The following is a 15393-nucleotide window of genomic DNA, read 5'->3' on the forward strand; positions in this document are numbered from 1 at the left end:
CCCTGCATATTCTAGGGCTGAGGCAACATCAAGAATTGAAGCCTGTCTCACCAAAAAAAGGGCCCTTTGGCTCAGTTGGTAGGAGACTTCCCTGGCATGCATGAAACCATGTGCTCAGTCTTCAGCATAATATAAATGGGTCTGGTGGCATAGGCCTATAATGCCAGCACTCCATAGTGTTTTAAGTTGTATTTCTTAGGAATTGTGATATATTAGTGCATTTATGCAGTGTGAGGTATTTTGCTGCTGTTTGGCTGGCTGTTTTCTACTTTGGGGTTTTGTTCCTGTTTTAAATATCTATACCCTGTCTGGCCTTGAACTCGTCCACCTTGTAGATGCTGGATTTCAGGTGTGCACTGCTGCATCTGGCTCTAAATGATGTCTTCTCTTGATACTGACCTCTCAAGCTTCTTCTCAACTATGGGAACATCCAGCCCCATGGCTTGCTTGGTGATCTGCAGCATCTCTGCGATGCACTGAAGGGTATCTGGAATTCAAACACAGCCCTTACTAATTGCCCAAACACTACAATATAATAGTCTCAGCTTGAATTTAACTTGGGGCCACAGGTTTAAATACTAGTTTATTGCCTACAACCTATGGAAAACTGCTGTCCACTACCCTCCACCTTACTAAATCAAAATGTTCTAAATGGTGATTTTAACAGAACAGTCAAGAGCAAAAGAGCTAAATGAGCAGCAATTAAACCCCTGGTTAGCGCTCACAGGGATCTAATGACTGGGAGGCATCAGGACAGCTCCCATAAACGGAGTGGTCCACGTCTGCTGCCTCTTAAGAATAGGTGGGAAAAGCCTCGGAATCCATATAACCTCCCTCAGGACCAAACAGGAACAGAGAGTCAGTTCTAACCAGTGACCCAAGCAATGAACTGTTACTAATCTATCTGAATAATTTCCCTTTTCCTTTTTCGTACCTTTCCCATCCTCTTCCGGACTGCGTATCACAGCTCTCAGTGTGTGGAAGTAACCACTCGACCCTTTACGCCTGTAGTGCAGTCGCATGCAGGAAAACTTTGGTTTGCCAAAAAGAGTAGGTTCAGGACCTAATACAAATGAGGATGTTTAAACCTTTACTTCAAACACACATGTATCAGTTAACTGTGAGCATATTTCTTTTCAAAATCTAAATAAAAATAAGGTATAAACTTAGGACAATTTGTAAAAATGGGTTGTCTTTTTGTTTTTCCAAGACTAGGTTTCTCTGTGTAACAGCTGTGGCTGTCCTGGAACTCACTCTGTAGACCAGGCTGGCCCCAAACTCATAGACATGCTCCTGCCTCTACCTCCCGAGTGCTGGGATTAAAGGTGTGCACCACCACCGCCCAGCATAAAAATGTTTTGTCTTAGGGCGGGCAGTGGTGGTGCACGCCTTTAGTTTTATCACTCAGAAGGCAGAGGCAGGAGAATTTCTGTGAGTTTTGAGGCCAGCCTGGTCTCAAGAGCTAGTTCCATGACAACCAGGGCTATTACACCGAAACAGCCCTGTCTTGAAAAACAACAACAACAAAAAGTATGTTTATTTACTTACTATGTGTACAGTATTTTTCCTGCATGTATGCCTGCAGGACAGAAGAGGGCGCCAGATCTCATTATAAATAGTTGAGCTACCATGTGATTTCTGGGAATTGAACTCAAGACATCTGGAAGAGCTAGCTGCCAGTGCTCTTAACCTTTGAGCTATCTCTTCAGCCCCATTTAAAAAAAAAATGTTTTTATAGCATGCATTACTCATGGGTTTCATCATTATATTTCATGCATGTCCATGCCCTACAACCATAACAAGGCACCCCTGTTATGGTTCTGTCACAAACGTGACTTAATGAGGCCATAAGAACACTACTTCAAGCCAGGCAGTGGTGGCGCATGCCTTTAATACCAGCACTCGTGAGGCAGAGGCAGGTGGATCTCTGCGAGTTCAAAGCCAGCCTGGTCTACAAGAGCTAGTGCCAGGACAGGCTCCAAAGCTACCCTGAGAAACCCTGTCTCGAAAACCCAAAAAAGAACAAACAAACAAAACAAACACTACTTCAGTAGTAATTGCTTAAGCTTTCTGGTGACGAGTTCTTTTCACAAGGCACAAGATGAAAGCAACTGTGCCCATCACTAGTCTCTAAAGAGGAGACTAAAGCCACTACAGGTGGCTTGGATTATTCTGAGTTAGTTAATGTGTTTGCATTTACCTATTTCGATTTTTTCCAGGTCTTCTAGGCTCAGCCGTTGATACTGGTTTACTTTATCAATTTCATCATCATAACTAGGGGCAGGGAGTAAAAAGAGGGTTAAAGCAAATGTCTATCTGGCTGTGACTCCAAAGCAGAGGTACAATATAACAAGCTACCACATGCAATTAAAATAGAATCTTCCCCGAATGCATTCTAGAACAAAGTGAAACATTAAAAAGTATATATAAAACAAGAGTAACAGCCCAGCACTCAGGAGGCAGAAGTCCATGGATATCTGTAAGTTCTAGACCAACCTGGTCTACATATTAAGTTCCAGGACAGCCCTGGGCTACATAACAGACAGAAGACCCTGTCTTTAAAAAAAAAAAAAAAAAAGTAGTTTTACCACTATTGGAGAATTTTACATACAAAAAAATCAATTACAAGGCAAAAATAATTTCAGTTTTATAAACACAAGATGAAAATGAAAACAAATCTAATTAAAATGAAAGTAATACACATATTGGAGCACCTTAGTTAGGGAATAATAATAAGGAATAATGGGCCTGATACCTGAATCAAGGAAGAAAAGGGTCATTAGGTATGCTAAAAGGCATATAGAAGACAGGAAAATGGCAGCTCAAACTGAGCCAAAAGTAAATATTTCCTCAGGAAATACACGCTAAACCTGTATTCTGGCTCCAGAAACAGGCACTTCAGTTTCGGAAGTGCCATGGTTAAATGCCTTTTTGGAGATGGCGCTAACAAACCACCAAAGTCACATAATTCATCATATGCTTGTAACCAAGGAGACACTGAAACTCACATAATCATATGCTTGTAACCATGGAGATACTGACGTGCGCGTGCGCACACGCAAGCTGTGCATCTGCAAAGCTGCATCATTCAGCGGCAAAAAGCTGCAAGGAATGTTTAATAATAGAAAGAAATACAGCAAAACAAGCCATGACACGCAGCATCCATGAAAAAAAAATCTATGCGTAGCACCCAGGCTTTGATGAACATCAAATAATACTAAAACAGTGATAAATCAAACATGTGATTTAAAGGGCTCAGTGAAATTTCATATATAGACATGAAAACAAAAAAAAAGTTAATTCTCAAAATCAAATTATTTACCAAAAAACAAAAGCTTTAAATCAATGCGAACTTACTAGGCCACGTAGTAGGCGGAGTTAGAGAGCAGCAGCAGCACGTCCACATCTCTGTGAGCAGCGTCGGTGAGGCTGCACAGACATGGTACCCAAATTACTTTCATCCACATTTTTTTTTTTAGCAAGCATATTCCCACTTATGACAAAAGATTGCCCGGGGAAACAAGCGAAAATGGAATAATTCTACTTCTTAAGTTAAATGTAATACAAAAACATCTATCCATTTGGGGAAAAGAAAAAAAATCTTAAAACAACATCTCCCCACCCCCACTAGGGTGGGGGTGGATTTGGATAAAGGGCCAGAGCTGAAGGGAGGGCTGTTCCCAGACACGGCCAGAAGGGGGCAGAGGCTTCAAAGGAAAGGGGAATAATGGAAGCGCGGGAACCGGACAGCCATAGAGAGGTGGTTACTGGGAAGAAGAAAAGAAACCGTGACGCCCAGGAGAAATCTGTTCATTTACATTCGCCAGTGTTCAAAATAGCACACTAGACACCAAGGATATTTCTGCAGCACTAGGAAACAGCTATTGAAAGCGCCTTAGATAAATGAAACAGTTGTGAACACAGAGGGAGCCCGGCGAACCGCGCTCCATTTTCCCAATATAGATTACACTCCGCTTTCAAGGAATCAGTAAACACTGCCCAAGGCCATTTTGTCGCAACCCCCCCCATACCAAAACAGATTAGAATATAATTCAAGTGAGTGTTAAGCCATTAAACCAGTATTAAACCATTAAAGACATCAGTGAAATGCACATCTTGAAATTTTTCCAATAAGGAACTGCCCAAGGATTAATACAGTCAACAAACAGGCATAATCCAAACTCAAAATTTTAACATAATTTCTAATCTGTCATGAGAAGCTTTTCCAGCCAAATCGATAAACCCGCCTGCCGATGGCTGACTTTTAGATATTATCGCAAGATATTCGTGCTTTAGGATTTTAAACCCAGCTGCTATTTCTATCAAAGCAGTAACAAAAGCCAAAACAAACAAAACACCAAATAGGAAATATCTACTGTAGATGGAACTTAAGCCACTAGCTAACTTGCCCATGGGGAAGTCATTGTTAGAGGTACTGCAGAGAAAGATGAATTTACAGAAACCTTCCCTTCAGTTTTCTGCATCAGCGGCACCTTGTTGCAACCTAAATCCAACAGTTTTCATTTTAAATGAATTCCTCAGGTTTCGCCTACACTTAAGACCTCAATGAATGTACTAGCACGGAAGCACCTAATAAAACCGATGAGGGCTGAGTCTGGCAGCCAATATCTGAACACAAGAACACCATTCAGTGCAGTAATCTTGGCAGCTTCGCGGAAAATGACGCAGAACGACATGGTAAAAAGAATCGAGCTTTTCGCATGGATACTTACTGTATTGTAAAAACTGCCGCTGAGTCGAGTTACCACGCCACAAAAATTACATCACGACACAAATTTTACGAAAAAACATCTAATTACAGTGTTACTTCCATCCTGGCTGCCTATTCTAGAGTTAGTATTTACATCAGACAAAAACATTATGTCCTTATCTAAAAGCATTTGGCACGAAACAAGCGGTCGAATGTTGTCGGCCTTTCCCCCCCACCCCATTTTTACTGCATTCTTAGGTGCAGTATATAATTCTCCCTACCCACCCCCTACCCTTAAAAATTAAAAAAAAGCACATTTGATACGAACAAGAAAAAGGGAAAAGAAAAAAAAAAACCTTATTTATAACTCTCCCCACCCCCAGCATTGCAGCTCTTCCCTGCTGCCCTAATCATTTTTGTTTTCCCGCCACTGTGGCAAACCCTCCTTCCATACTATAAAAACAAAAATTGCCAAAACCACATGCAGCCCGACCACGGAGACAATGGTAGCATAAAAGGCGCTGTCTTCCGGGGACATCAACATCAGGCTTTGGAAAAGAAGCAATTTACAAGAAAAATATAGCCCCACAGGTACTTTAACCATAAGTCCTGCAAAAAGGAGGAAAATCTTAAAAGTCATGGCGAGAACACCATCGGACTTGGGCTCCAAAGCATTGGCAGGTGGTGCGCGAGGCGCAGGGGGCGGCGGCCGATGGAAGCGCGGCATCCTCTGTCTGCAGTGCAGACAGAGCGCAGAGGCAGGGCGCAGGAGCAGGGCGCAGGGGACCGCCGGCGGCAGCCTCAGCAGTTGATCCGCAGACTCCTAGTTCCTTCCAAATCTAAGCCTCCTCTCTGCGGTCACTAAAGTCCGGCTGTTCTGCAGCAGCTGGGGCGGCCAGGGTGCAGGCAGGAAGGAGACAAAGTCCAGGAGAGCTGCTTCTGTCCCGTGGCTGTGCAACGTTGTCGCACTGCGCACAGACCAGATGCGGTGTGGACAATTCCCACGGCCGCTTCTGGCCTCCCCTGCGGAAAGCTCGTAAACCACTTTCCAGAACAGTTTACACTACTGATACTGCAGTGAATGCTGCAAAATCTGACGCGTTGCCAAAGCAGTCTTCAGGACATCGCACTACAGCGGTATTTTAAAAATAATAACAGTGGCATAAAGAATAAAACATCAAATACTTATATAAAGACCACCTAACTCCTAAATTTGCATAGTTCTGCCTTATTCACCAGACTCGAATCCTAGCCCTGGTCTTCAGAAAAAACTATTATAGCTCAAGGACAAAAAGACAAACGGTCTGGCCTGAGGTCACTGAACGGGCACTTGCCACACAAGTCCGGAGACCTGCGTTCCATCTAAACCTACCCTTTCCCATAGAAACAGTCGTGTTTTGGCTCTCTCTGACATGCACGTGCATGCGCGCGGGCGCACACACACACACACACACACACACACATGTGTTTTTGGTGATTTTTTGGTGATGTCACACTGTGTAACAAACTTGCTAGGTAAACCAGGCTGGTCTCAAAATCACTGAGAGCTGCCTGCCTCTACCTCTCAGTGCTGGGATTAAAGCAGCACAATACGCACAGAGTTACCTTCTCCTCCACCAGGCACCCAACAGTTTTGGAACCTTATCTGCATTCAGCAAACATACAATGATTCTATAGAAAACTTAGATGCCCATAGCATGTTTCCCATGAAGAGAAAGGGGAAACCATGCATGTGCACACACGAGCACACATACACCCTTACAGATGAAAGAAAAATACCAGTAGTATATTTAAAGAAACTGAAAAATCAGTGGATGAAAGCCACGAGACAGTTGAGAAGAGACACAGAAAGGCTTGTCTAATAAGATGGTGGCAACTGAAGCCTCTGATTGGCATCTCCATGGAGAAGAACGGGCAGAACACTGGACACCATGCTGGGACCTGTTCCCACACCCACACTGGAAATCAGAGCCTGCAGAGAAAACAAGCCGGGTAGTGGTGGTACACACTTTAATCCCAGCACTGGGGAGACAGAGGCAGGGGGGATGTCTGTGAGTTTGAGGCCAGCCTGGTCTGCAGAAGGAGTTCCAGGATGGCCAGGGCTGTCAGACAGAAAAACCCTGTCTCAAAAAAACAAAAACAAAAAGAAGTACATAATCATACCTGACAAATGGTTTTATGAAAATCAATGTAAATGAATAAAAGCCTGGCACTGGATCTTTAAGAAGCCACCAAAGGCTAAGGCTTATTCTCAAGAAACAAAAACAACAGACTGGCCAACTCAGCAGAAAGCTCAGCCTGAGACCCAGGGGCACAGCAAAGCACATGAAGGATTCTGGGGTTTAATTTGTATGTGGACTATCTCCCTGATAGATCCACAGCCATGGGCTAAGTTAGCACCTACAGGCTAGGCAGCAATAAAGACAGAACTGGGCGGACTTAAAGCTTGCATCTTGGGACCCAATGTAAATGAGGTTTGTGGGAGGGAGAAGCACTGGTGTAATGGTCTGTGTGTTTCAACTCCCAATGAAGAGAAAGTGAAATCTACTTTGGGGGAATTACTCCATCTACACAGCTCAAGTACAGAGAAAAAGACTGTTCAGACCCTCACTATCTAGCGCATTATTATTAATAGATTATTTTTTAATCAGGAACTCTAGTCACAGATGTGTACAAGATAGTCACTGGCCCCTACTAATCAGAAAGTCAAATTTTACTGCTGTTGCAAAGGAGGGAGTAAGCCAAGTATTGATGTGGGAATCCCCTCTGTATGCTGTGAATATGCTTTATTCACTGGTTAATAAAGAAGCTGCTTCGGCCAATGGCTTAGCAGAATAAAGCCAGGTAGGAAATCTAAACAGAGATACATAGAGAGAGTAGGCAGAGTCAGGGAGACACCATGTAGCTGACAAAGGAGAAGGACCCAGACCCTTACCAGTAAGTCACAACCTTGTGGCAATACACAGATGTATAGAAATGGATTAATTGAAGATGTAAGAGCTAACTAGAAATATGCCTTAGTTATTGGTCAAGCAGTGTTGTAATTAATACAGTTTCTGTGTGATTATTCAGGTCTGGATGGCCAGGAAATAAACAAGCAGTCTCTGCTTACAAAGCATGGGAGTGAAGGCCTTTAGTCCCAGCACTTGGGAGGCAGAGGCAGGAGGATCTCTGTGAGTTCGAGGCCAGCCTGGTCTACATGGAGATTTCCAGGACAGTCGGGCTATACAGGAAAACCCTGTATCAAAACAAGGAAAAATAAGAAGAAGCCCATATAACTACTAAGCATTGGAAAAGGGTGGGAGAAGAGAAGCATTACACCCTGCTAGTAACAAATGGGAACAGAAGCTACTGCGTTCCTCAAGTAAGTATTCGCTAGCTGAAAATGCAAATCTGAGGCTCTCACCACTTCAAAGCGGAGGACAACCTTGAGTTTCTGATCGTCCTGCTCCCATCTTCCAAGCGCTGAGATCGTAGGCATGAGATGCAAGTGATTGAACCCAGAGCTTCATGTATGTGAGGGAAGTCTCTACCAACTGAACTACGGGCCCAGCTTGGGTGACTACCTAAACACCTGGAACTAGACTCTACCTTGTTCCATCACTATTTTCACAACACCAGTACCAGTACTCCCGCAAATCTTTGCAAGAGGTTGTAATGAGTCTTCACAAAGCATGCGTGCCCTAATCTTGTTACAGGTGTTGAGTATCACCAGTTACTACCAAATTATTTTTAAGATTTAACTTTGTGTGTGTGTGTTGCCTGCATGTATGTCTGTAAGCACACGGGTACAGTGACGGGTACAGAAAGTATTTAACAATGCAGCTGGTTGGTGTGCAGCTAACCTTGTGGGTCCTCTTGTACCCTTTATCTTGAGAGTCCAACTAATTATACTGAGGCACACAAATGTATATTTGTTAAGAGGTGCAATGATGCTTGTTATTTCTATTGGTATAAAGTGGTCTCAGACTTTCATAGAATAGGCCATTTCCTACTTGACATTATTTTTAAAACAGAAACACCCAGTTTTGAGTGATCTTTAGAATATTGATGTAGCTGATCTATTTGAATGCTGTTCTGTTTTATTTCACTTTTTGAGACAAGACTCTACTCTACAGCCCGGGCTGTCCTGGAATTCACTCTGTAGACCAGGCTGTTCTCAAACTCACAGAGATCCACCTGCCTCTGCCTCCTGAGTGCTGGGATCAAAGGCATGTGCTATTATCACCTGACAATGGAACTCTAAAGATCACCCGAGCTGACCTTAAACCCAAGCAATCTCTCTGCTTCAGCCTGCCAAGGGCTGAAATTACAAGTATGAACCACCATTTCAGCCTTGAGTATTTTTAAGTCAAGTACCATATTTAAGGGTGGGCGGTGGTGGCGCATGCCTTTAATCCTAGCACTCACGAGGCAGAAGCAGGTGAATCTCTGTGAGTTCGAGGCTAGCGCAGTCTACAATGTGAGTTCCAGGACAGCTATGACTGTTATACAGAGAAACCCTGTCTCGAAAAAAAAAGTATCATATTTAAGCATTTCTTTTTACGAGTGATTTTTTTTTCTAGCATCCTTTATTTCTGTACCAAATGTGATTGTGCCTAGCACTGAAACTGCCATGCTTGATATGATCGGGTCCACTCATTATGGACAACTGCCAGTAATGGTGATGAGAAATCACCCCCAGGACTTAAGAAGTTAAGTCCTTAGAGCCCCTTAGGGACTCCAGCTCACCTGGGGTCACAGTCAATTAGGGCCCAGCCCCCATGGAACTTCTCATCGCCCGGCAGCAGCAACTTCATGTAACTCTGTAGGAGCTGGCTGACGAGCTCCTGGTGGCTTCTCTGGTTCTCCTTATGCAAAGCTTCATGCTCTTTCTCCTTGGTAAATATGGAATAAAGATCTTCTGTCACTGGGATGCCTTGCATCAAATCTAGGGTAGAAGGGTTAATACTATCATCATCTTAGCTTCACTAACGTATCTTTTAGAAAACAAAGTGAGAATCCACAACCCAAAACAACAGGTATCATAAAAGAAAGCATAAGTGTAAATCTTTCCCACTTTAAAGTAGGTTCAAGTTTTTAGACTGGATGCTAAAAGTATAAGCAACAACAATAAACCAAATTGGATATCATTAAAAAGTTTTGTGTTTCTGGAAATATTTTAGGGGTGAGAAGACTGAGCTTTCCCTGGCTTCATTCACGTCCTCCCTGGGGTCTGGTGACCCCTAGCCCTGGCGCTGGCAAACTCTGGAGTCCTTCTCATCAGCCACTTCCTACTGTGTACTGTGTGCAATGCTGTGCCCTTCTCTCGCAGGCTCTGCCTTCTCTATTTCTCCCTGGCCCCTGGGAGAGTCTCTACTGCACAGGAGGACGGACCTTTCAGATGTGAATAGTACTTACCCTGTAGACTTGGACGATGAGTCTGATTGGTCACAGTTAGTACCTAATAGGAAGATGTCACTCTGGGTGACAGGAAGCATAATCCCGTGGGGCACAAAAAGTTAGAACAGATACTGTGTATAGAGTACGTGGGACTGGGGAAGACACAGCAGCACACCCCTGTTACATATCCTATGGAGGAGGGTATTGCTCAGAAGGTGCAGGTGAGGCCAAGAGTCTGCAATGACCTGATGCAGACCCTAGTCTGTGCCTGATGATGAAGGAACTGGCCTTTCAGGTCTTATGAGAAGCCAGCTTGGCTGTGGAAGTCATGGGCAAAACCTAATCCTGAGCGGAAGCTGCTGCCCACCCGTTAATAAGGGACTAGCTCTCTGCCTGCTAGTTAGTGTGGACTCAGGGGAAACTGATTTGCAGGGATAAGGCTCAATGGAAAAGATCTAAAACAAATCAAAAGTTATTTTGTGTATGTGATTTTTCAATAAAATTTGACTTTTTCAAGTTAAAAACAAATTGCATTTCAAAATGCATCATCACAGAAGTGAAAAAGTCCACAAATATACGAGAATATTTACAACTCATTCATCTTGTGGGGGAATTTGCATACTTAATACATAAAAACTCCTAATCACTCAGCAATACAAAGCGAATCCAACTTTAAAACAAACAAAAATTTTAACAGATGAGCTAACTTCCTCCCAATGGGGTATACAGCTAAGGTTTTAATACACCATTATGAGTTCATTCCCTATGAAGATATCTTGGACACTGAGATCTCAGGCAGCTTATGGGAAAGAAGACCTGCCAGCCACTGGCCTCACCAAAGGACTAACAAGCTTCTACTGCTACTGGTCTCTCTTTCAACTGTGAGGAGACCAAAACAGACAGCTGAACTCAGAGCCCAGGTTTGAGTTACATAATAAATAGGTACATTAACCGACGAAAGGAAGACATCTTTTTTTCCCTTTCAATAAACTACTAAAATCCAAATCTCAGCTAGATGTGGTGCGTGACTTCAATCCCGGCACTCAAAGACAGGGAGGTGGATCTCCCAGCTTGAGACCAGCCAGGTCTACATATTGAGTTCCTGAACAGCCAGCACTGCAGGGTGAGATCTTGCCTTAAGAGATCCAGGTTTCTAATCATACCATGTACTTCTCATTACCAGCAAAAAAAATCCAACATTTTTTGTTTTGTTTGTGGAGATTAAACCCAGGGTCTCCTATTTGCTAGGTAAGGTCTCTAAAGCTGAGTTAAAACCCAGTTCTGAATCCAATTTCTTTATATTAGATTTTTTCCAATTCCTACCTGGTGTTTGGTTAGTGATATGGGATTCCCCTCTGTATGCTGTGAGTATGTTTTATTGCCATTGGTTAATAAAGAAGCTGCTGTGGTCTATGCTATGGTAGGGCAGAATAAAGCCAGGCAGAAAATCCAAACAGATACAGAGAAACAGTAGGTGGAGTCAAAGAGATGCCATGTAGCTGCTGAAGGAGGAGGATACTGGAACCTTACCAGTAGGTCACAGCATAATGGCAATATGCAGATTCATAGAAATGGGCTAATTTAAGATTTAAGAGCTAGCTAGGAATATGCCTAAACTATTGGCCAAAACAATGTTGTAATTAACATAGTTTCTGTGTGATTACTCAGGTCTGGGCAGCAGGAACAAAAGAGCAGTCTCCTTTTACAAAATGGCACCAATGTGGGCCAAATGTATCCACATAAAACCTGGGAGAGCTTGGGAAGAAATTCTAGACACAAAAGAACAGAGTTAAGCGTGGCTTCTTGGTAGCAGCATTTTCTTGGATAAGCTCTGTTTGCTGGCAGTGAGCAGAGGCTCATTTGAGAGAAGGCTTCCTGACTCAGCATTAGCAGCAAAACTGCCGCTCCTTAAAAAACAAAACAAAACAACAGCTTCCTGATTTGTGCTGGTAGCACGAATGGCTCTGGCTCTTCAGAGCATACTTGCAAACATAGACCAACTGCTTCCCAGAGTTGAGGTGGTGAGCATAGCTCCCACCTGGTGGTCCTACCTAGAGCTGGTGGCAAATGTACCTCTGTCATGTTAAAAGGCTAAGAGAGGTGGAGCCAGCATCCAAGGCCACTGTGACCACACTGCTTACTTTTTTTTTTTTTTATTGATTTTATTGAGCTATACATTTTTCTCTGCTCCCCTCCCTGCCTTTCCCCTCCCCTTCAACCCTCTCCCATGGTCCCCATGCTCCCAATTTACTCAGGAGATCTTATCTTTTTATACTTCCCATGAAGCTAAGATCCATGTATGTCTCTCTTAGAGTCCTCATTGCTGTCTGAGTTTTCTGGGATTGTGATTTGTAGGCCGGTTTTCTTTGCTTTATGTTTAAAAACCACTTATGAGTGAGTACATATGATAATTGTCTTTCTGGGTCTGGGTTACCTCACTCAAAATGATGTTTTCTAGATCCATCCATTTTAAAAGTGCCCCTTGTCAGAAAATGATTTTAGATACACACTAGGACAGATTCTGAGATAAAAGGCTTCTAAATAAGACACAGTGTGTTTAAAAAAATGTATGCAGGTTTGGGAGAGAGAAGAAAAAGTATAGACAGTTCTAAAAAGAAGTAAATAGTTTTTTAAAATAAAATAAAGTCTTTAAAGAAACAGTAAAAGTAATATAAAAGAGTATAGACAGTCATAGACTAAAGGAGTAAAGGCGATAAAAAATATTAAAAAGTAATATATTAAAAAATGCCATGTAAAGATGGAAAATACAGAGTCTGAAATATATATATATATAATTGTATTTTCTTTGAATTTTTTGAGAGTAAATGAGCTAACTACAGAGAGACATTTCATTGCATGGACTGCTAAACCAATATATATATATATATATACATACATACATATATATATATATATATATATATATATATATATATATATATATATATATATAAAAGGTATCTTGACTTCAAAATTTGACTCTAAGGATATGTGGCTTTGGAAAAGTGATTCTGCTTTTCTTTCCATAGAAGATGAGAACCTGTGGACTCCTTCCAGGATAATGTGGTTTGACTGAACAAGATCCCCTGAAAGGTCTCCATGAACCTCAAAAATACTTTGTCCAACAAACAGCAGGAAGTAGTTTGAAGAAAACTATGCCTAAATTTCCAAAATGATTGTTTATAAATGTTTATTTTCATTTAAAGGGAGTTGGGCATAAATCATTAATGGTCACAGTCAATCTACGTTTTTTTAAGAAAAGGGGAGATATGATACAGATAGGAATACTTTGCATTGGTATGGATCTTGGTCTATTGACACAAATTTAAGGCAGATTTTGTTACACTGTGAATATGTATTTCTGCTCTTGTTTAAGGCATTATGTTTACATAGCTCATTTAAAAATGTAATGTATAACTAAAAAATATAGATTAATAGATAGTCATCTATAATAATCAAACTTTTAGTAATGTTAGTTAGGTTTTCTAGATATACAGAGCCATATTTCAGTTAGATAATCTTCAACACTTCAAAGACCTACAGAATATGACACTTAAAAGGTTTTAAAAGCTTAAACTTTTCTCAACAGTGAGATATGTCTGCTTCTGGCAGCACCAATTACTTCGGAGAGATGGATAGACATTGAAGAAAAAAAATTTTTTTTTTTTAGATTTATTTCGTTTACAGTATTCTATCTGCATGTGTGTCTGCAGGCCAGGAGAGGGCGCCAGATCTCATTACAGGTGGCTGTGAGCCACCATGTGGTTGCTGGGAATTGAACTCAGGACCTCTGGAAGAACAATCAGTGCTCTTAACCTCTGAGCCATCTCTCCAGCCCTTGAAGAATTTCTTTATGGAATCTGCCTTCGATGTGACAAGGCTAGGTATTTGGGCAAGAAACTGTTCTCGTCTGGACTGCTTGACAGTTTGTTGTATAAACTGGATAGGCAGGCCCCACAGAAAAGTGACTGCTGAATTTTCCAAAAGACGAAATGGTCTTTCAGGGTTCCTGCTTTACAGAAGAAACTTCCAGACTTTATGCAGGACACAGAAGTAAGCAACTGATGAACTTTGCCAGCACAAAGCAGAACAGATCTTCAAATATCTTGCTTCACTGAAAAGTCTGCCAGATACTATGGGCCTGTGGGATGAAGATAGGCTCCCCAATGTTAAAAAAGAACTTTGGGTGACTGTCCAGGCAGCAAGATGTCTCTGTCAATTCTATAGTTTTGGAAGTTCCATACAATGCACCTCTTGTTTACTTGGTAATATTATATCCTCTGGGGTCTTTGATGGAGTTGAAGACTAAATAGTTATAATTATAGTTTTCCTTAGTTATGATCATTAATTTGCCAAATGTAAATGGACTAAACATTTTAACTATAATTCTTGCATAATAACTGTTTTGTACATGCAATTTTACTATGTTAAAGTTAAAACCTTCCTTTTTATTTAGACAGAAAAGGGGAGATGATGTGGGATTCCCCTCTATATGCTGTGAATATATTTTATTACCATTAGTTAATAAAGAAGCTTTTTTAGCTTATGGCAGGGCAGAATAAAACCAAGCAGGAAATCCAAACAGAGATACAGAGAGATAGTAGGAGGAGTCAAAAAGATGCCATATTGTTGCCAAAGGAGAAGGATGCTGGAACCGTACTGAAGACCACAGCCTTGTAGTGATACACAAATGAATAAAAATGGGTAATTTAAGATTTAAGAGCTAGCTAAGAACATGCCTAAGCTATTGGTCAAGCAGTGTTGTAATTAACATAGTTTCTGTGTGATTATTCAGTTCTGGGCAGATGAAATGAAAGAGCAGTCTCTGCTTATAGGCTAGGGTTATTTTATGTGTGTTAAAATAATCAAATGAAAGAAATGGAAGTTAAAAATATTCTTAAGGGCCATAGATCATTCATGTCATATTTGTTTCTGATCCAAAACACTCTACTTTCACTTTAGTCCCATAAAATAACGTTTTCTTGAATAGTAAATTAACAAGTTAATGCAGGAACTTTATGGATAAAATCTACCTTCCTATTTCTTCTTCCACAAAGTCATCAGTTGGTTCAGATAACCTGTAAATGTGGTACCTTAATATCCTATTAAATCATGGTTATGGAAAACAGTGATGTGTTTGGATGATAAATGACTAACAGGAAAAGAAGAAAACCATCTGTTTACATGTCTTGAGCAATAGGAAAACCAATGCATCATGAAGATTCTGCATGCTGAGGTTTGGGTACTGCACCCCACACACTGGGAGCTTCAATCCTGTTCTTCTATTACGTGAATAACAA

At 41.5% G+C, this 15393-nt stretch overlaps 1 protein-coding gene across 2 annotated transcripts in view; it reads right to left on the reverse strand.

The window, feature by feature from the left end:
• The window catches only part of Inpp5f (inositol polyphosphate-5-phosphatase F), a 91931-nt gene that overhangs the window by 3767 nt on the left and 72771 nt on the right, over window positions 1-15393 (reverse strand). The window contains exons 15-19 of one of the 2 annotated variants that reach the window (XM_048455112.3): window positions 9443-9641; window positions 3358-3429; window positions 2201-2274; window positions 935-1063; window positions 400-487 (exon numbers count right to left, since the gene is read on the reverse strand). In XM_048455112.3, the coding sequence (XP_048311069.3) occupies window positions 400-487; window positions 935-1063; window positions 2201-2274; window positions 3358-3429; window positions 9443-9641 (562 nt within the window). The remainder of the gene's footprint in view (window positions 1-399; window positions 488-934; window positions 1064-2200; window positions 2275-3357; window positions 3430-9442; window positions 9642-15393) is intronic. The other variant, XM_048455114.3, reaches the window with a different exon arrangement.

The sequence above is a fragment of the Myodes glareolus genome, chromosome 7, assembly GCF_982192425.1.
Source record: "Myodes glareolus chromosome 7, mMyoGla1.1, whole genome shotgun sequence".
NCBI classification, from domain to species: Eukaryota; Metazoa; Chordata; class Mammalia; order Rodentia; family Cricetidae; genus Myodes; species Myodes glareolus.